This window comes from Crinia signifera, chromosome 9 (genome assembly GCF_055691185.1).
Source record: "Crinia signifera chromosome 9, ASM5569118v1, whole genome shotgun sequence".
NCBI classification, from domain to species: domain Eukaryota; kingdom Metazoa; phylum Chordata; class Amphibia; order Anura; family Myobatrachidae; genus Crinia; species Crinia signifera.
In genome coordinates this window covers 78,559,369-78,582,750 of record NC_139225.1, presented here as the reverse complement: position 1 = coordinate 78,582,750, position 23,382 = coordinate 78,559,369, and the positions used below count along the sequence as shown (strand labels likewise).

At 42.4% G+C, this 23,382-nt stretch overlaps 1 protein-coding gene across 2 annotated transcripts in view; it reads left to right on the top strand.

Annotated features, from left to right (window-relative positions):
- The window catches only part of LOC146035694 (vascular endothelial growth factor receptor kdr-like), a 235,107-nt gene that overhangs the window by 173,681 nt on the left and 38,044 nt on the right, over nt 1-23,382 (top strand). For both annotated transcript variants that reach the window (XR_014460700.1, XM_083159281.1), the window contains exons 19-22: nt 24-137; nt 7,276-7,364; nt 14,389-14,542; nt 21,013-21,110. Coding sequence is in view for 1 of the 2 variants with exons in the window: in XM_083159281.1 (XP_083015407.1) it covers nt 24-137; nt 7,276-7,364; nt 14,389-14,542; nt 21,013-21,110 (455 nt within the window). In the remaining variant the exon portion in view is untranslated. The remainder of the gene's footprint in view (nt 1-23; nt 138-7,275; nt 7,365-14,388; nt 14,543-21,012; nt 21,111-23,382) is intronic.

The following is a 23,382-nucleotide window of genomic DNA, read 5'->3' as shown; positions in this document are numbered from 1 at the left end:
TATGTCCTGTTTATGTTACATAGAGTGTGCAACAAACAACGAATGCAAGGCTTTAATGTCCGAGCTGAAGATCCTTATCCATATCGGGCATCATTTGAATGTTGTTAATTTGCTGGGAGCTTGCACCAAGCCTGGAGGTGAGTCACTAATGGACCCCCATTACTCTATGCGCTGCTGCGCCACACTTCTCCTGCACAGCATGGACAACATTTCAGTCATTCAGGAGTCAAAGATTAAAATTCCAAACAAATGACTTAAGTGCATGTCTGCATTGATTGCAAGACAATTACTGAATTCTTAAGTAATTGTTCCTGGGTCAGTTGAAGTCCAAACATTAGCTCACAGCCATCAAAGTGTAATCCCGTGTAGTGCACGTATGTCACACAATAATTCCCATTCATGTACTTTGATGATTCTGGGCATTGATGCTGTATATTCATCCTATAGTCGGACACATGTTGCCTTGAAAATCTAGTATAACTCGCTGAATATTATTCTCTGGGAAAGTGTCACATATATATTTTTTTATCTTTACTAAAGCACGCAAATCATTCCACCTTTCCACACATGTAGTAGTTTTTCATAAAAATACTTTTATGGATCTTTTATTATAAGTACCTCCTGTCCATTTAACTGATAGATAAATCAGTGATCTCATCATGGCGCTGATTCTGAGGTGTGAGCAAATAACGGTGTGTAACTGTGGTTCTAACTAACCAATTTGCAGTGCAAGAAGAGCAAGTACATTGATTTTTTCTATTGCATGCAGGGTAAACACTTCTTTTGCATGTAGCCCACAAATGCTGGACGGCTTTATGTTTACATTGCATATTAGTTGGGACACGCCTCTCTCACATCTGGTGTAAATCTCCCCTACTTGCTGTGTAAACATGGTGTTACCAGGTTGCAAAGTTACTTGTTCTTTATGCTTTGTCCTCAACTGAGTCATCCCTCATATGTGCATAGAACTGTGTTTAAATTTGTCTTTGGACATGGAATGGCAGCAGTTGTATGATACATCGACAGCCGTTGTATGATATATCATGGAAACCAATACTGCTTATATATTGGTGTCATTGGGATTAGTGACACCAGGTGAACTGAACTCCCCCCACGCTAGCGAAAAGCATATATGTCCAAAAGGGGTGGTTGGGTCTGTATTTATCACCCTGAAATGTGCCCGGTGAGATGCTGGCTGTGCTCCGAAACTTGTCTGTCTGCACCGTCGGCTTCTTCGCTGTGCCAGGAGCTGAATGCTGCACTTAGGGCCTGATTCAGGTTTGATCAGATGGGGCCGAATTCAACCCTGTTTCTGATGGTGGGGGTCTGCACATGCGTGAATATGCGCATGTGCAAATACCATGTGCTAACGCCATCGGTGAGTATCACACTTGCAGGGGCGTTTGCACTGTTGCAGTGGGAAGAGGGCGGATGGGCTGGTGCAGGAGAACGCCCAGAGTTTTATGGGCTTCCCCATGGGCCACCTCAGTCAGAAATAAAAGTCAGTCTAGACTGACTTTTATTTGGGAATGGGGAAAAATGGGAAGCGTACACATCCCCTCACATGTAAATGCGGGGATTCCCGTGGCGGGGGGGGGGAGCTGCGTTCGGTCGGTCGCCGAGTGGCATTTACCTGGTCGCAATGCTGCAAACATACACAGCCTAGCATACAGGTCTGCATCAGACCCTTAATGTGATGGTGATGCACTTGTCCCTGAGGAGTAGTGAGCTTTTTAGTGACAGCCCTCGGCCCACACCCACCTAGTGACACCACTGGGCTATAATAATGTGTGCAGTGTACCAGACTACCTACTATCAACAATAAGTCATCTACTGTAGCAACTAAATACAATTGTGTTCAAATGTCACATAAATATAGTCTCTCATGCACTACCGAATGAGTCCAGATAGAGTCTGATTCCTCCAAAGACTTCACCTTCCCTCATAGGTTCCAGAATTCATCCTACAGAATGTGGAGAAAATTAAATAAAAATACCATGGTGTGATTTTATATACATGTTTCTCCCTTTGTTGTGGAGAGTCAAGAGGGAGGCTGTTGAAAAGTTGCTCCCAGAATTCCTAAGTTCCCAGGACGTTATGGGTTCACCTCAGACGTGCAAATCTGATAGATTGCTTACATGTATTTAAGAATAAAAATAAATTGATATCCACTCATTGTGATATTTTCATCGAAAGAAACCTTTATAGGAGTCTACACCACCCCTTACATGTAAGCAATCTATCAGATTTGCACTTATGAGGTGAACCCATAATGTCCTGGGAACTTGGGAATTCTCAGGACGCAACTTTTCTATAGCCTCCCTCTTGACTGCCCACAACAAAGGGAGAAACATGTATATAATATCACACCATGGCATTTTTTCTTTTATTTTCTCCACATACTGTATGATGAATTATGGAACATATGAGGGAAGGTGAAGTCTTTGGAGGAATCAGACTCTATCTGGACTTATTCAGTAGCGCATGAGAGACTATATTTATTTGACATTTGAATTTAATTGAGTGGTCCTGTGACCAATCCATAGTCTTTTATGCAGCTGGTTGAATTACAGCGCCAGTGGTAGGATATATTTTTAAATACAATTGTATTAAAGTGGGTCATTGGAAAAAAAAATGACCTGATCAAATGAATCTCAGGATTTCTTTTCCCTGTTGTTTTAAACGGACGGGTATACCAGGATGTGCTAACAAGCACTAACCTTTGTATGTTGTATTCATGTTTACATGGGCTCCAGCCAGACACTCTGGTTTCCTCCCACAATATAAAAACATGACTGGCAGATTAATTGGATACTTACAAAAAATGAACCCTAGTATGAATATACAGTACATGTAGTACAATAAATAGATTGTAAGCTCCACTGGTGCACGGACTGATGGAAAAAACGAAAGCGCTGTGTAATATGCCCTCTGCCTTAACAATGGATATACTGTAGGTAGCAGCAGTTTATTGGATGTGTTTTCATGGCACATATTGGAATTGTCAATGTGAGTATATTAGCAATTCACTCCCACGGGATGTCTGAACATTGTTGCCGATGCATATTGTTATTCTTGGCACATCAAATCTACAAATAGTCTCTTGGCACAAAACTAGCAAAGAACAGTTCCAGGAATATGACAGTGAATTCATCTTAACCCCCCCTCCTCCAAGTTAGCAGATCTCTGTCCAATCAGGCATCTGTATGATGAGATGGAACAAGCTATTCTTAATAGGGATTCACCGCCAGCTAATCTGCAACAAACATGGGACATATTACTGTGCTGCTCTGTCAAGATCTTATTGAATCCTAAATTAATTTTGAGTAATTATACAAGCAATTACATTTTCTGTTAATCTTTTTTATTGTAACACCATTTGAGTATGTCAACTACAATGTATATCAACATCTTTCAGTCCAATATAAAAACCTCAGTAAAGTTACATCAATACATAGAATAATCATAAATGTGCAATCAGTTACATATTTGACACAATGGGGGTTATTCTTGTTCACTCTTTCTGACAAATTCCGTCTTAGATGGACAAAACCATGTGCACTGCAGGGGGGCAGATGTAAAATGTGCAGAGGGAATTAGATTTGGGTGAGTTATTTTGTTTCTGTGCAGGGAAAATATGCACTGATTTATTTTTACACTGCAATATAGATCTCACTTTGAAGTAAAACCCCACCAAATCTAATTCTCTCTCTGCACAAGTAACATCTGCCCCACCTGCAGTGCACATGGTTTTGTCCATCTAAGGGAATTTGTCAGAAAGAGTGAACCAAAATAACCCCCAATATTCTCAGCTGTGGCTTACAATCTTGTTCTGTTACAACATAAAGGCAACTAAGAATTCACATAGTTCAGTATCATAACATGAAACTCTGGCCCTTATTCTGGTTCACTCACAAAGACAAATTCCTTCTCAAATGGACAAAACCATGTGCACTGCAGGTGGGGCAGATGTAACTTGTGCAGAGAAAATTAGATTTTGATGGGGTTTTACTTCAAAAGGAGATCTATATTGCAGTGTAAAAATAAAGCAGGCAGTAATTTCCCTGCACAGAAACAAAATAACTCACCCAAATCTAATTCTCTCTGCACATTTGACATCTGCCCCCCTGCAGTGCACATGGTTTTGTCCATTTTAGAAGGAATTTGCCTTTGCGAGTGAACCAGAATAAGGGCCTTTTTCTATAACTATACTCCGTTAACAAATTCCATTTCACAAATTAATCAGTTTATCTATCCGTTTAAAATACAGGAACGTTTTGTCATCGGAATATAGGTCAAATGTAATTGCCTCCATGTTCGGTGACTGTACGAGATTCCGGCTGAGCTCTGAGTTTTTTTTAAAGGGGCAATCATTTGCAAGGCATGCTTTTGTCTTGTAAATGATTGCCCCTGTAAAACACCACCAAGTTCATCCTGCATCCCGTATAACCGCTAAACTCGGAGGCTAGTACATTTGATCCAGTAACACCAACAAATATCTTAGTTATCAACCATCCCATGTTCAGTTCCAAAATAGTGGAGTGGGAGCAAAGCGACAGGACCGGAGAGCCCACTCCAACTGTCACAATATCTTATATTTTTTTATTACACAGACAGTCCTTAAATGAGATCCCTTGTTTATATTTGTTTGAATGAAGCATGGCTGGGTACAGTATTTGTACAAGTTATTCAATCTAATTGTACTTTTTGAGTGATAAGCCATACAAAACAATGACCTATCATTTATGAAATCTTGGTTTTCTGCCTGAGATGGAGGTAGGAACATTCCTAACCTTGTAAGACATCACGTTATGTATGATTACTGCACTTGGACTTCAGTGTTCTTTCAGCACTAATTTATGACGCTAATAATTAAAAAAATAATTTTAGTGCCTGCGTCAGAGGAAAAGAGAGTGAAAACGAGATAAGGCTTTAGAGTGGCAGAACATATGTGTGAACAGTAGAGTTGGATCTGCAGCACGCCATCTGTCACTTCTGACAACAAAAACACGAGGACAGAGCCAAGTGTGTAAGCAAGATGTGCTGAGCAGATAGACAGAACGTTCGGTACTTGTTTCCTAGCACGGCGCCCACTAAGCTATTTGCTTAGTGGGCTATTCTGCGTAGTGAAATCGCATTGCATCGTATGGGCCATTTGAGGGCCATGCGATGTGCGATGCGATTTTCCTATATATTTATTCACTGCTCTCTCTGCCCGGGCCATCGCATCGCATCTGCCGCAAAATCGCATGCGATCGCATTTGATTTTATAGGGTGTGAGTTGCCATGACATTAGGTATACAATAATATGATTGTATGTCCCAAAAATAGGTTTAACGCACACCCCCACACTATCCAGAAGCGTGGCGAGCGCAGCGAGCCCCACGAGGGGCGGCAGAACGCATCCTCCAACTTTTTCATTACCCCACTATCCACATCACGTGGAGTTGATTTATATATAGTGTGGTGAGCGCAGCGAGCCACCGAGTCCGAAGCGTGGCGAGCGCAGCGAGACCCGCGAGGGAACGCAGAATACATTTAAAGTAATCCGCATCCCTTCGCGGGACTCGCTGCGCTCACCACGCTTTGGGCTTGGTGGCTCGCTGTGCTTGCCACACTATATAACATCAACTCCATGCCAACGTGGATAGTGGAGTAATGAAAAAGTCGAAAAACGCGTTCCGCCACCCCTCGCCCCTCTGCCATAGAATTTGATGGCAGATAATAACTATTTGGCACATCTAGTCTGCCCCTTTTTTGACCATATTGCTACCTTAAACCCTATTTGATCCTAATTTCTTGATAAGGTTATCCTAATATCTATCCCATGCATGGGTACATTGTTTCACTGTCTTAGCCTCTACCACCTGTGATGGGAGGCTATTCCACTTGTCCACTACCTTTTCTGTAAAGTAATTTTTACTCAGATTTCCCCTGAATCTCCCTCCCTCTAGTACCAGTGCATGTCCTTGTGTTCTAATACATGTTTCCCTTATGAATCGTGATAAAAACTGTGATATAATTGAAAGTTTCTATCATGTCCCCCCATGGTAGCTCATATACATACAGGTCGAGTATCCCGTATCCGAATATCCGTTATCCGAATTATTCCGAAATACGGACATTCCAGAAAGTGAAAAATTTTTTTTTTTTTGCTAAAAACTCACTGGGGACATTTGTAACAGCATCACTGGGGACATGATATGTAACTGGCACTATATATGTGCAAGACAATGATTGCTTCGCATTCAAATTCAGTGCTGAGATAGTACACACATTTTGTTTCACGTTTTGAAACCTTGTTTTTTGAACAATTAAAATATATTTGTGTGTATTTTATGTGGTAATAAAATATATTTGTGTGTATATTATGTGTTTATACAGCATAAATGCAAGATACTTCAAAATACATCATTAAAATATTAAAATATTCCGAAATACGGAATAATCCGTTATCCAAAATTCTCCTGGTCCCGAGCATTTTGGATAAGGGATACTCAACCTGTATTGAGATTTTTTAGTCTTTCCGGGTAAGTGTTGTGATGTAGGCCGTGTACCATTTTAGTTGTCCTGCATTGTTCCATTTGTAATATATTTATATCCTTCTCCTTCTGGGGATATTCTAGATGAGGTCGTACCAATGACCTATACCGTGGCATTATTACTTCTTTCTTTCTAGTGCTGATACCTCTCCCTATGCAACCAAGCATCTGAAATACCGGGTGTGGTATGACTGGCCGACGGTCAGAATCCCAGCAGCCGGTACTCCAACAGGGGGGCGAGTGCAAATAAGCCTTTGCGGGCTCGCCACAGGATTGGTGGCTCTCTGCACTCACCACAGGTTCTATTCTCCCTCTATGGGGGTCATGGACCCCAACAAGGGAGAATAGCCCAGTTGGTCGGGACTGTCGGGCAGTTGAACAGTCAGGATTTCAACATAGGATGTCTGACGGTCAGGTTCTCGACCATTGGCCAGTTGACCATTGTCCAGTCACCATTGGAAGGCCCCCAACTTGCCTTTCTTATGGCTTTTGTCACATTGCGCACCAGTCTTTAAGTCACCTGAAATAGGACTCCTAGATCCCTTTCCTTCTCAGTAGTTTCCAGTAAAAATTCTGACTTGACCTATCATGCTATTATTGAGCCAATTGGAAGAGCTGATTTTAGACTGTTGAAAGTTTAACCGGATAGTACTGGCACAGGCTTTCTATGCAATATACTAAAAAGGTTTTATGTACAGTAACAGTATGTTATCTAATCACTGTCTTTCTACAGGACCTTTCATGGTTATTGTGGAATATTGCAAGCATGGAAATTTGTCTAATTATTTAAGAAGCAAGAGAGCAGATTTCGTAGCTTACAAGGTACAACTATTTTTATTGTTTGTTTTATAATCCTTTATTTATGTAACACCAACATACTGTATACAAAACTCTGTAAAAAGGAAATATGTAAACATTCAGTGCCATGATCAATTATTCAGGAGGAAACAAAGAAATGCAACCCGAGAGGGCCTTTGCTCACAAGAGATTACAATTTAAATGATAAAGGATACAGAAATCCTCTTTAGAATGTAAGCTCTCATGAGCAGGGCCCTCTGTTCTCATGTGCTTTTATCAGTATATATATATATATATATATATATATATATATATCTGCCACCCTAATCATATCTTCAGTGTCCTGTTCTCTGATGGAACTGTCTTTATGTACTTGTCCTAATTTGTCCTGTACTGTAATTCATTATTTAATTGTTTTATTTATTTTTGTGCTCATTGATGTATTGTTAAGTGCTACAGAACCCTTGTGGTGCCATATAAATTCCTGATAATAATAATTGCATAAAAAAAAAATAGGTTAATATCTACAAAATGTATATAAAACTACTGTATTTACATTATGCTCTTCCACTTCTTTGTGGAAAATGTCTATGCACAGATATTTTTTGCAGCAGTCTTTTCTAAGGGAATAGAAGGTGTTAACAGGGCAGCCATCGGGGGGGGGGGGGGGGGGGGGGAGGGGTAGAAGGTGTTAACAGGGCAGCCATCAGGGGGGGGGGGGGGGGGCTGCGGGAACTCCAGTCCCGGGCCCAGACAAAACGGGGGCCTGGGACTGGAGATTATAGAGTATAATTTGTCATTATCAAAAATCACATTTCTCTTGAAGCAATGTAGGGGTGTAGTGCGGTCAGTGCTGTGGACACAGGTCTCACCAGGCAAGCCAGAGGTTCGAGAAAGGGAAGTGGGGCCCTGCCTATTATGTCAGCCCCAGGCCCCACAGTTTCTGATGGCAGGAGTGGGTGTTAATGTGTGAATTGCCTGGATTAGTGAACCTATGATGGAACACTGTTATTCTTTACAAACATCGGAAATCAAATTAAATGACCTGGACTATTTACAGTTTGAAAAAGATTAGCTCATTGTCTAGGGGTTTATACAGACATGCATGGAAATTCATTCACAGGAGATCATTTAAGTAGAGAGCTGTATATGGGAGATTGTCCATGTTTCTGCTGAGAAGCTTGTTCATCCCAGTTACTTAATGTTTTGATAGAAATTTCTGCCATATAAGGTTTATGCTGCCCACAGATGGTACAATCTTGGCACTCTGTCTGATAGCCGGGCATCTGGATCACTGTTTGATTTGGCCTGATATGAATGTGGCTGAAATGCATATGACCAAGCTGTTCCAGTGTCACTGGAGCCTGTTATTGCAGTTAGAAGATGACCACAACCAGACTGACGTCCTCGATAATGATTCTACTCATAGACCAGTATTGGGTATTGCAGTCATTTTATTCATGTCAATTTCTTGATCTATTGCATCTTTTTCATTTCAAATGAATGTATTTTTCATTCTGTATGCCGTAGCCCAAAAGCCTGCAACTAATAATGTACCCCCTCACAGTCACACTCTTTTAATATGGTATTTACAATAAAGAACACTGGATACTTTACTTTGGTTATGGTATAGCGGATCAACACTGTCTACATCTGCTATACCCTTAGTCGAACCAGTCTAGTTAGACGCCTAAAGATAGTTGACCGCGACTGGATCAACAGTACCAGAAAGACGCAAGCGTTAGATCGACGGCAGCGTGGTCAACGGTCACATGGTCTTTATGAGTTTTTCTCTTTTTTTTTGGTTCCCTATGGACATTGTATATGTCCACAGTGTCCATACTCTGTGCTTCGGGTACGGTCCCTCGCTATGCTTGGCACACTATTACAATCTCACTCCATGTCCACTTGGATAGTAAAGCCTGAAGCAAGTCGACCTGTGACATTCGGCACAAAATAAAAACAGAAAAACTTATGTTGATCAACGCTCCTGCCGTCAATCTAACGCTGGCATCTAACTTCTGTGACTGATGATCTAGACGCAGTCGACTATCTTTAGGAGTCTAACTAGATGGGTTCAACTAAGCGTGGACAAACACCTGGTCAATCTAGACATTGTAGTTCCATCAATCGGATACGCTTTACTTCCAGCCCTGGCAAAATTATAACTTAATTGAATTATAATTCAATCAAACCAAACTCTACTTTTCAGAACCAGGACACACTATGAAATATCACGAACAGTTAAATAACATAGAAATCTTTTTTTTTTAGAACTACAATATTATGAATGAAATAATATTCTGTGCCTGCCAACTTTATGGCGAGTAGGAGTAGAGACACATTTTCCATGGAAAGCCTTTATTTTGCTCTCTGCTACTATGACACCGATGGTGAATGTATATGGACAGGGGTCTTGCACTCTGGAATATTTTGATAGTAATTTTCTTTTAACCCCTGATTGTTTGTGTAACACGTATGGCTATAGGACACCTCATTTTTAGCCTCATACATTACAATGGTTAGTATATCACTAGCTTGTTTACATAAGGGTATTACATAGACCATAGGTTCTGAAACTCGGGGCCTTATTCAGGTCCGTTCGGATCCCCCTTGCATTGAAACGGGGGACCAATTGTGTGAGTTTGCGCATGTGCAGATGCAGGGTGCATGGGGCCACGGCAAACAGGGTGTTCGCCGGACGTACACACCCAATATTACGAGCATGGGGGCAGCAAGCTGGGCGATCCCCCCATGGGAACACCCAGCATTTCATGGACATTCCCATGAGAACGCTGGGCGTTCCCATACAAATTGCCCAGTGATGCGAGTGCGGGGGGCAGGCAGCTGGCATCACCGGATATCAGCTGCCCGCCCACTTTCTGCCGAGAGTGCACGTGTGGGCGGGGTCTGGTGGACTCGCAAGGCTGTGAATTTGCAGCCTTGTGAATCAACCAGAATTCAAGTGAAATAATTCCCTCCACCTTTCAAAATGTGTCAGTGAGTAATGAGTACACCTGTGACCGCACCTGTTGGGTGACCTAGAAAATGTGAACTGTTTGGGAGCCACTGACATAGACTATTATCTGCTAACCTTATATTTCTTCCTAAAAACAAAAGCCAAAATTTCATGCAATTGAACTTGTCCAACTTGTTGTGCAACAAGTTGGACCTGATTGACATGAGATTTATCCTATGTGCAGGAGGATCAATCTCTTGGTTAGACCCAAAGCGCATTGGGTCCTACAGCATCAAGCACATCAGATTTTGTCAGATAAATTGGCCCAATCCATCTGAATTGGGTCAAATCTGACAAAATCTGGGCCCTATACAGTCTGTGATTCTGATAAACAAAGTTTGCTAAATAAATAAAAAATTATTCATTCTGAAGCTAAAAACAGAGTGTAAGCAAGAAACTGGCATCAACCCGGTAATTTTGTGCTATGTGAAAGGGATACTAGTTACATATAATTGCATAAAATATGATGAGCCTGCAGGCCTCGGCAGTCCTACACTGCATGATAACTGCACCCAATCTGGGCCATATAATTGTCTACTGTAAAGCCAGCCATACATCTACAGATCGATTGTCAGATTGCGCTGGTTGGAACAAAATCTCGGTAATGGATAAGAGCGAATGACAGTTGACCATTTGCTTTGAAATGCTGGAAAACTGCCAAAAGCGGTCATTCACATATAACCAGGTGTTTGTTCCAACCAGCCAGATCTGACAATCGATCTGTAGATGTATGGCCAGCTTTAGGCTACATGATAATAGCACTTACCAATATAACTAAATTGGGTACTCTTTACCTAGAACGGCGCCCATCGCGGTGATCGCGACATCGCGGGCAGTACATAAACGGCCGCGACGCGATGCCCGCGATCACCGCGATTTTCCCATAGGGAACAATGTTAAAAAGCCAGATTGACCGCGATTTTGCATTCAATGCCTCAATGCCCGCGATTTTCACATAGGAATCAATGTTAAATGGGCTACAGAGCCCAAATAGGCAGAATTAACCCTTAAATGTCCCCCCAATTTTTGTACGCCACCCCACGATCCACGCGAACCCGAAGCGTGGCGAGCGCAGCGAGCCCGCGAGGGGCGGCGGTACGCGTCCTCCGACCTTTTCATGCCCTACTATCCACGTCGGCGTGGAGTTGAGAATAGAATAGTGTGGCGAGCGCAGCGAGCCACCGAGCCCGAAGCGTGGCGAGCGCAGCGAGCCCCGCGAGGGGACGCGGATACCTTCACAGGTAAACGCGTCCCCTCGCGGGCTTCACAGGTGTCCGCTTTTCGCCACGGATACCTGTGAAGCCCGCGAGGGGACGCGTATAACTGTGAAGGTATCCGCGTCCCCTCGCGGGGCTCGCTGCGCTCGCCACGCTTCGGGCTCGGTGGCTCGCTGCGCTCGCCACACTATTCTATTCTCAACTCCACGCCGACGTGGATAGTAGGGCATGAAAAGGTCGGAGGACGCGTACCGCCGCCCCTCGCGGGCTCGCTGCGCTCGCCACGCTTCGGGTTGGCGTGGATCGTGGGGTGGCGTACAAAAATTGGGGTGACATTTAAGGGTTAATTGTGACTATTTGGGCTCTGTAGCCCATTTAACATTGATTCCTATGTGAAAATCGCGGGCATTGAGGCATTGAATGCAAAATCGCGGTCAATCAGGCTTTTTAACATTGTTCCCTATGGGAAAATCGCGGTGATCGCGGGTACACGATTTTTATGTACCCGCGATTTACCCGCGATGCCCGCGATGACCGCGATTTTTTACCCCCGACGCCCGCGATTCTAATCGCGGGCGCCGTTCTAGGTAAAGAGTACCTTAAATTGAGAGCCAGTCTATCGGAAGTCATCCCTAGATCCTCCTTGTGGCAGCACTACAGGAACCAGCAGGGGCTCCAAATGCAGGTCCCATCAGGTGCTAATTCTGAAGCTGTCTACTATAGGAGAACATATGCACTAGTTTTGTCATGCACCATAGTATATTAATCATTTTTCACTGCTGCAGCTCAGCCAATGCGCAGGTCCTCAGGTTATTGATGACCTATTGATAGGCTTTCCATATTCATTTAAACTGTGACACTCATTGATTACACAGGTTCTGTGGCTGATTAAAACCAGATGACATGCAGGCTTGGGGTCAGACAGCCACAGAACCTGTGTTGATGCATATTAACTATAGAAAATCTGTGGCTTTTTGGGTTAGCAGCTGTTTTCCCCACACAGTATGGTATCTGTGTTTCATTAGGACTTTTTTTTTTTCATTTTTCAGAATGTTACATGACTGCAGCGATCATTTAAAAGTAATGCCATGCTCTATCTATATATCTATGGCCCTTATTCTGGTTGGTGCGGTAATGTCCGCGTGCGTTCGTGCCGCCGATATTTTGTGTCTGCGCATGTGCAGAGGCGTCTCTGCGCATGTGCGAACGGGACGCACGGCCAAATTCCGCATGAAATGTGTACACTACAAACAGGAGGTGGAGAGGGGCGTGAAGGGCTGTTTGGGCTCATTACCATATGTTTACACCCCGCGTTTCATGGGCGTTCCCATGCAAACGCTGGGCGTATGTATGGTAATGAGGCCGTGACGCACGTGTAGGGGGCGGACATATGACATTGCCGGATGTCAGCTGCCCGCCCAGATCCCTGAGTTTGCACAGAGAAATGCCTGTGTGGTCTGAGGTTGCGGGAGCTGGCGGACCACTCGGTCCTGCATTCGATGTTCTGCGACCATCGAATGATGGGGGAGGTTCCAAGAGATGGAGGAGGTGTATCCGTAAGAAATTCACTCGTGCTCTGTGCGGTCAGCGGATTACCGCATTCGGACGGAGTGAGCGATCCGTACGAAAGGCGGGGTTTAGGACGCCCGGTCCTGGCCGCATATTCGGCTCCGGCCGCACTGACCAGAATAAGGCCCTATGTCTACTGAATAAATATATCTAGATAATGGCAAAAATGTTTTTATTTATTTTTAACAAATTGGAAACAAAGTGATTCATTTACTAAATGTGGAGTTCTGCTGATGATGGGATGTTGCTATCTGCAATCAAGCAGAATCTACTTATTTATTTTGTACAGTACCTTCTAGAAGATAATATATATCATCTGATTGGTTGCCCATTGTAACATCCACTCTGCAATAGAGCTCCCATGTTAGTAAACAAATTCTTAAAAGTAACCCTAGAATGAATGGGGCAGATGTATTAAACGGCCCTTTTAAGATTGTAAAATAACAGGTCCCGCTTCTCCTGCATAACGAGGAGAAGCGGGCACCCATAATGGCCAAGTGCACTTTGAGTACATATTAAAAACTGTAATCCCCCCAGTTAACTACAGTTAAGTTCAGAAATGCCCTAAATGCTAGTCCATACATCTGCACCAATGTGTGTAAGCCCCACTGGGGCAGGGACTGATGTGAATGTTCAAATATTCTGTGTAAAGCGCTGCGGAATATGTGTGCGCTATATAAGAAACTGTTAAGAAATAAATAAGTGTCTCATTACTAGACCCCATTCACAATTGCAGGACTTTCTTCCTATGGAATGCCCTTCCACGCACATTAAGACTCTCCTCTCGCCTCCAAACTGTCAAGCTTTCCTTGAAAACTCACCTCTTCAGGCAAGCCTATCATATTCTGGAACCCCCACATAACCTCCATTAGCATTCATATCTAATTGCATCCCATCAGGACTGTCTTGCAATCTGGTGGGACTGCCATGCTATGGAATCCTATCCTTATGTATGCCTCGTATTACGGGAATGGTAGGAAGAGGTGCACGCATGTTAGCTTTCTTATGAATGTGCCATTTTTGACGGTGTAGCTTATGTTTCGAGAGATCCCTTAATAGAACACATGCCAAGGTGGAAAGATGTTACTCGAGCAGATACAACATTATTAGAGGACTTGAAGTGTAAAACAAATATTTGGTTATATGAATATTTATCTGGGTTGAGCAATGTGATGGCTAAGATGTGATGTTAGATGTTAGATGTGATGGCTAAGCCTATTTATATGTTTTCACATTTTATCAGTCACAGGAAATGGAGAAAACGGAGGATGAGTCAAATGACGACCTCTCTGAGTTAATAAAGAGAAGGTTGGAAAGTGTGGCCAGCACCGGTAGTTCAGCCAGCTCAGGATTCATAGAAGACAAGAGCTATATTGACTCTGAAGATGAAGAAGAAGGTAATTAAAATATGCGTTAAATAAGCACATTTTGTATAAATTGTGAAATATCTTATATGAACACATTATGCCCCATTTCATGAGTACTCTTGTAACAAATGTTCATCATACGTTTCTTCTGGGCATAAAAATCTCAGCCTTAGAGATCATTCATCCTGTTCATTGCTAGAGATGTGCGGGCTCGGATTTCCCAGATCCGAGGCCGCACGAACGTCACTAATCCGAGCCTGGATCCAAGCAGCGCTCGGAGCTTCCCACCTGACTCGGATCCAGGAACATGGGCAAAAGGTCATTCTCGCGAGATCCGGATCTCTATATAACCACGAGAATCCGGCGACATTTGTCACTCATGAGTTAGGAGGGTTAGGGATAAGAGTGCTTACTGTGTGGAGCTTTGTTAGGTTAGGTTAGGGAGCTGTCTTTTTTTGCTGCTGGGATGACTGCCAGTGCCTACTAGTGCCACTGTCTGCTCTGCTCTCTGGTGGTATGTGCTCTGCACTGCCAGTGGCTGCCAGCCCAGCCAGTACCTGGCCACTTCAATCAGAAATAGTATATGACTGTGCAGTGTGCACTGTTGTTAAACTTATTAATACCTCCCTGCTGGTGTATTTACAGCCTTATATAATTAGTAAACATATTCTCTGCTTGTGCATCTACTGTATACTGAGTCTGACATATAAATAAATATTAATACCAGTGTACTGGTGCATCTACTGCCGTATAAATAATATCTCTCTGCTGGTGCATATACTGCTGTATAAATAAATAATCTCTCTCTGCTGGTGCATATACTGCCGTATAAATAATATTTCTCTGCTGGTGCATATACTGCCGTATATATAATATCTCTCTGCTGCTGCATTTAGTGCCATATAAAAAATAATATATCTCTGCTGGTGCATATACTGCCTTATAAATAAATAATATCTCTCTGCTAGTGCATATACTGCTGTATAAAAATAATATCTCTCTGCTGGTGCATATACTGCCATATAAATAATATCTCTCTGCTGGTGCATATACTGCTGTATAAATAAATAATCTCTCTCTGCTGGTGCATATACTGCCGTATATATAATATCTCTCTGCTGGTGCATAAACTGCCGTATAAAAATAATATCTCTCTGCTGGTGCATATACTGCTGTATATATAATATATCTCTGCTGGTGCATATACTGTCGTACAAAAATAATATCTGTCTGCTGGTGCATATACTGCGTATAAATAATAGCTCTCTGCTTGTGCATATACTGCAATATATATAATAGCTCTCTGCTGGTGCATATACTGCCGTATAAAAATAATATCTCTCTGCTGGTGCATATACTGCTGTATAAATAATATCTCTCTGCTGGTGCATATACTGCCATATAAAAATAATATCTCTCTGCTGGTGCATATACTGCCGTATAAATAATATCTCTCTGCTGGTGCATATACTGCTGTACAAAAATAAAATCTCTCTGATGGTGCATATACTGCCGTATAAATAATATCTCTCTGTTGGTGCATATACTGCCGTATAAATATAATATGCCTCTTTTGTTGCATATACTGCCGTATATATAATATGTCTCTGCTGGTGCATATACTGCCATATATATATATATATATAATATCTCTCTGCTGGTGCATATACTGCCATATATATAATATCTCTCTGCTGTTGCATATTCTGCCGTATATATAATATCTCTCTGCTGTTGCATATTCTGCCGTATAAAAATAATATCTCATTGCTGGTGCATATACTGCCGTATATATATATATATATATATAATATCTCTCTGCTGGTGCATATACTGCCGTATATATAATATCTCTCTGCTGGTGCATAGACTGCCGTATATATATATATATATATATATATATATATATATATATATATATGATATCTCTCTACTGGTGCATCTACTGCCGTATATGGTGGTGCTGTCCTGTGGTGTAATATATTGCATGACTCCACAAAAATAACGGTGATGCAAAATATGGAGAATCAAATAGGAAAAGATGAAGGGCCGCTTCCTCCTACTTCTGAATCTGCTGCAAATGCAAGTAGTAATGATGACATAGATGATGATATGCCATCAAAGTCGTCTGCCAAGGCCGATGTCCGGTGTCAAAGTACGGGGCATATCAAATCCAAAAAGCCAAAGTTCAGTAAAAGGAGGACCAAAAAAAAAAGAAATTCAAATCATTTGGAGGAGAAACGTACAATTGGCAATGTGCCATTTACGACACAGAGTGGCAGGGAACGGTTAAGGCCCTGGCCTGTATTCATGACTAGTGGTTCAACTTCACATGACCATGCAAGCCCTCCTACTCCCCCCTTTAGAAATTTGAAGAGATTTCAGCTGTCATCAAAAACACAGCAAACATCTCTGCCTACTAAAGAAGACATGTTATCACAAACCCCCAAGGAGAGATCCAACACGATCAAGCCAGGTAGGGGTCTTTTTGGGGCCTAGTTTTTAAAACTGCCATCCTGTCTGCCACTCCAGTGCCACTCCTAGATGAGCCACATGTTTGTGCCGCACACTTATGTGGCTTAACATAGTTATCCAGCTACCTCGGTGCAACCTTTTGCCCTAAAAACAATATTGTGAGGTGTTCAGAATAGACTGGAAAAGAGTGGAAATTAATGTAGGAGCGTAGTAGGAGCAAATTATTATTATTTTTTTTTTAAATTAGAACCCAAAACGTTTAGGGGGTGTTTTGGCAAAACCCATTAGAACCCAAAACCTGAAGGTAATCAGAACCCAAAACCCAAAACGCGACAAAGTGGCCGGTGCACATCCCTATTCATTACTGGTCCAGCCAGTATTCCTATTTATGATTTGTGGCCTGATAGTTAGTCGCACTACACATGCGTCCTGATTTTCTTCATATAGAGTTGTAGTACACATTTATATGCACTGTAGCAGAGATTTATGGAGCACCCTTGGATGGCGATTGGGAGGTAACAGAGGGGTGGATAAAAAAGATGGTGTAAGTATCGTTACCCTAGAGCCCTCCCAATAAATAAGTCTTGTGATGGCAGCTTGTCACAAATTTTCACATTAGGCGTCACTCAAAGTAGCGACTCATAGGGCCTGATTCTGGGTTGGACATAGCGTCGATGTCAGATGCAGTAAAGTGATGATTTTCATCCCTGCATGCATCCCGATTTAAAAAATTAAAAGGTATCAGACTTTTATTGGTAATGTATGAGCATTCCTGAGTGGTGACAGGGAGGTAACCAGGAGGGGTTAATTAGGTAAATGAAGATGTTGCATTTTACGGGAGTGTCCGAGGTGTGTGTGTGTATGTCATTGATAGTGGTTATGTACAGTGACACAGATTCATTCACAGGAGGCCATAATCGATAATCTATGCCTGTCATAGCACTGGTGCAAGTTTCCAAGTTGCGGTAAAAGAGGAAAGTGTGCAGCTCAGTCTTTACACATTCGGATACATGGCTGCACACAAGGGAAGGTCTTTGTAGTGGCATTAGGAAATTAGGAAAAGTCGCAGATACAACTTCAGACATAGACCTATGTTATAAAGTCTGTATGCTTACCCCCATGTTTTTTTGAGGGGGTTTCTAGTTTCCTTACAGAAGTAAAAAAACAAACGCATACTAGTAGATTAAAAGACTGTTGGGTCCTATAAAAAAAGGAACTGAGAATAATTGCTTAGAACAGCAACTGAGTGTGCCCAAGATGGCTGCCTTAACTTATGTATACTGCATTTAGTACTATAGGGAACAAGGTGGTGTATAAACTTATTTGCCAAGGGTTGCCAGGGGTGGGGCCTGTATCTTTACAGAGGCCACGCCATTTCCCACAGGTCCGCATGGAGGTAGCAGGGATACAATTATGTAATTCTAGAATTGTGTCATTTTGAACCTGCACCCTCCCTACAGACCTACAATAAACTGAACTATATCCCCACCCTGTCAACTTTACTGGTAAGTGGGTTGAAGATAGGGAAAATCCACCCTTCAGGGTTCTGTGGAACTACCAGAACATTTTCTGAGTCTCCCAGGCCTTGCAAGTAGGTGCATAAAAAATAATTATTACTTAATGTATTTAAATGTTATAAAGGAGTTAAGATTTACATGGAGGTGGATTTGTGGGTGGAAAAGTATGTAGGCGCTCTGATGCACTTAAATATGCATTGCGGGTCTGCTGATCTTGTGTTCTATAAATAACTTTAATTGTGTTAAATAACAAAATCCAGAAGCCAATGTGTAAAGATAACAAAGCTCTCATCAATCATAGTGATGGCTGTGATTTTCTGACCTTATAATACTATTACAAGGTGTAAGACTAAAGAAGCCTACCAAATTACAGCTGGATAAACGGAGTCACGTACAGATTAACACCTTGCTGCTTCCAGAGCTCTGTACTGGTTCCTTTTGAGTGATAGTAAAGCTTGGCTGTCAGTTTTCTTTGGTGTTTTAACTATATTATACAGTCTCAGCCCAAAATCCTTTTGATGCTGACTGTTCAATACAGGCTTAAAAGCTGAGTAGGCACCAGATGTTGGATTCATTGGACAGTTCATGGAATCCTTGAGGTTTTGCTGATTTCTTCTTGTGACACCAGTTACTGGATGTCGTTCCTTTATATTTGGTTTTATTGGAATAAATACATACAATGTGCTGTGTTTGTCACAGGCTAATCAGCCTTCAATTCATTCCTTTCCTCACTGCTGTGCTGTTATCAATGATTAACTGCTTCGTGTTGGAGGATATTGCAGAACAATGTTCTGTGTTCAATAGCAAATAGCTCTGCACTTGAACTGTAAACAGTATTTTCCCCTGGAAGCTGCCATATCTTTGCAGAAACATTCACTAAAGGGGTGTACACATGGAGAACTTTTAACAGGAGATTTTGAATAGATACAGTAGTCAATATCTCCTAGAAGGTTAGCCAAAGGGCAGTATTCAATGAGGATAATTCGCCCTGTATGTGGTAATTTCGCATTGGAAGGTGATTTTTTTGGGTCAGAAAGTGAATCACCCTATTCAACGTGCACTTCTCGCCGTCTTTCTAAGTGATTTTCGCCGTGTAGCAAATCGCCATCTTTTCATGGTGAAGTGAAAAGTGAACTTTTAAAATAAAGTTGTTGTTGTTTTAGATTTGGTGTCAAAAAATCAGGAATTTTATTCTGTGAAGGGGCATGAATTTTTATTCATGTGCTTATAGCACATTAATATATATTTAATCAAAAATATATATATATTTTTTACACATAGCAGCCAGCAGGGGGCCGGGAGTCGAGAGACGCTCATTAGATATTCATATATTCACTGCTCCCGATCACTACATATGCACGATCGGGTGCAGTGAATACCCGGTCCCCTGCTGGCTCTCCCGGGGGGCAGCCTGTGCTGCCTGGCTCCCGGGAAGCCCACCTCCCCCCCACATACGTTCTGGGGCAGGCAGGGAGACTTCCATCTCCCTGCCTGCCGCCGTCCTCAGGCTCCATGAGGCGTCCACCGCAGGGGTTCACATTTGTAGTCAGGGGCAGCGAGCCCCTGCCTCATTGAATACTGTGTCAGCGAGGGCTGGCAGCGAGGGCTCCAGCCCTCCGGAACACGGCGAATGTGCAGCGAATCCTAAACAGGATTCGCTGCACATCGCGATTAGGGACATTGAAAACTGCCCAAAATCTCTCTATATTTCGCCTACTTAGTTAATATTGTCTAGCAGAAATTGCTTAGCATAGATTGACTGTGCAGGCAAGGCAATTTTGACTAAAATAGATCATATACCAGTGGTTCCCAAACTGTGTGCCGTGGCACCCTGGGGTGCCTTGGGGGACTTGCAGGGGTGCCCTGGGTTAATGGTCCAGGACCAATTCAAGTTATTTATGTGCAATATAATAGTCAAATTATGGACAAACAGAAGTAAATTGTGTCCATTACCACATAACGGATACTAAGGATGAGATAGAAACACAATTTATTTAACGTAATATTTGTTTCTGACTTTCTCAATGAGAAACCTTTAGCCTATGGGTGCCGCAAAAAATTTTTTATGATGCTTCGGGGTGCCGTGATTCAAAAACGTTTGGGAACCCCTGTCATAGACTATCATTGCTTAGACAAAATCGCTTAGTCAAAATCTCCAGTGCATCTAGTCAAAATATCTCCCAAAATTGCTTAGTCAAAATTGTCCATTAGTCAAAATCTCCCTGTGTGTACACCCCTTAAGAATCTGTTCCCTGTATTGTGCAGCTCCCAACTACTGCAGCCAAATAACTCCCACTGAACTCTATATCACGCAAAAAATGTTAAAAACTAATTGCAGGAAACAATTATTATTAAAAGAATTCTTGAGTAAAGACCGAGTAATTGACAAGGAAATATTACTGCTGTTAAGAACAACTTTGGTCCAAAAGTATCCAGAAAATGACTCTACCCTACAGTGTTGAAGCAGTTGAGTATTTATAAATTAAACAAAGTGTATTATTTTTTCAGACCCTGAAGATGTGAGCAAGAAGCAGCTAACAATGGAAGATCTCATTTGTTACAGCTTTCAGGTGGCAAAGGGGATGGAGTTCCTGGCCTCACGAAAAGTAAGAATTCCGGACCTTTATATTCAGGCCAGTTTACAAGCTCATATCCTGCAGCTCCCCACAGCTATGCTTCATGCTATGTACTCTGGGGCTTATTATTTAGTCAGAAATGTATACAAGCATAATTTATTTCAAACCTCATTTGATTTATTGTTGCATAAAACACTTTTTTTTTTAAACAAAGTACAATGTTCCAAGGAAAAAAAGTGTTATGTTTGCAAACATATTAACATTTTAAAGGGGGTCCCTGCGGCACCTGGACAGTCAACAACCTGCTCTCTTGTCACACTGTCTCCGGAAGAACCTATCCCGCTCTCCCCGCCTGATCACCCCATGACCCAGGTGCCATGAAGCAGCTGTGCCTGTGCAGCAGCTCTGACTCTGATGGGTAGGGGGAGGGGGGGGGGTGTGAGAAGAGGGGGCCCCCACAATTTTTGTTGTCCAGGGCCCCCACAGACCTTAATCTGGCCCTGCTTCTAGCTCCCGCAATCTCAGCTTAATATACAGACTGAAACAGGCATTATAGAAACTTTGGCCCTTATTCTGATTGGTGCGGCCGGGTTCCGAATATGCGGCCAGCACCGTGCGTCCTAAACCCCGCCTTCCATACGGATCGCCAACTCCGTCCGTACGCGGTAAGAAGCTGTCCGAACGGACCGCACATGTATTTCTCATGAATACACCTCCTCCATCTCAGGGAACCTCCCCCATCATTCGATGGTCGCAGAACATCGAATGCAGGGCCGAGTGGCCAGGCAGCTCCCGCAACCTCAGACCACACGGGCATTTCTCCGTGCAAAAGCAGGTATCTGGGCGGGCAGCTGACATCCGGCAATGTCATATGTCCGCCCCCTACACGTGCGTCACGGCCGCATTACCATACGTACGCCCAACGTTTTCATGGGAACGCCCATGAAACGGGGGGGGGTAAACATATGGTAATGAGCCCAAACAGCCCTTCACACCCCTCTCCACCCCCTGTTCGTAGTGTACACATTTCATGCGGAATGTGGCCGTGCGTCCCGCTCGCACATGCGCAGACACAAAACATCGGCGGCACGAACGCACGCGGATATTACCGCACCAACCAGAATAAGGGCCTTTGTGAGGCAATTGCTGGCTGATGTATATAGAGGATGCTGGCTGAGTTATGTAACATCATACCATACGGCAAGAAGTAATGGTTTTGTTTTGAAAAATAAATTAATAAAAAAATTCTCCATCAAGAAGATTTTATGCGTACAAAACAAGAGTGATAAACAGCCAGCCAATCAGCTTTTAACTGCCATGTTACAGGCTGGGTTTGAAATATGACAGGGAGGAGCAGATTGGCTGGTTGTTTATCACTCTCCACTTTATCGCTTTTTGAAGCTTGATACATCTGGCGCAGAACTCGTAAAAATGTTGACATGTCAAAATGTTGACATGAGTTTTTCATGATTTTTTTTAAATGCCAACATTTGCAATGTTGGCATTTTGACCATGTCGACATTTTGACCATGTCTTCATCATGAATGTCAGCATTTTGACTGTCTTGCAATGCTGGTCAGTATTTTGACCGTCTGAATTTTGCATGTTGGGAAATCATACTGAAACTGTGTGTAAGGTCCGAGTACTAACACTTCAAGGGGGAAATTTAATAGGAAGATTCAGAAAGTGAGAGATGTTAAAGTGGCAATAATTTACACTGCCAAACCAGTTTTATTTTGAGGTGTAAATGATTGTCGCTTTAAAATAACTGGAGATTTCTTAACAAATTTCTCACTTTCTGAATCTCTCACCCTATTAAATTGCAGCCCAAATGTTTAATCCAAATGTCCAAATGAGCAAAATAAGTGATAGCCTCTTTCTACATCTGAATCCCAATGAGCTTTGTGTTAACTTGTAAGCTCTTTGTCTATTATTAAGGAAAAAGACACTATGTTAAAGCTGTAATAGACATCCCTGATAATAAACATTCCAATAAGGATGAGTAAGTACAGATTCTGGACAGGATGTATCAAATTAAAACTGCAGTAAAAACCCTGTTCTCTGTGATTTTACCGCATTTTCATATATATCAATGGGTGGTAACCATCTTTTCTATGCTGAAGGTAACGCCAGCTTTTTCTGGCATTGGAGCAGATGTATTAAGCCTGACAAAAAGAAAGGGCACAACTACCATAGGTGCAATGGGTGCAGTTGCTATGGGGCCCAGAGCTAAAGGAGGCCCCTCCTTACTGTCAATTGTATATGTTTTACATACATTTATCACCATCAGTCGCTAAATATA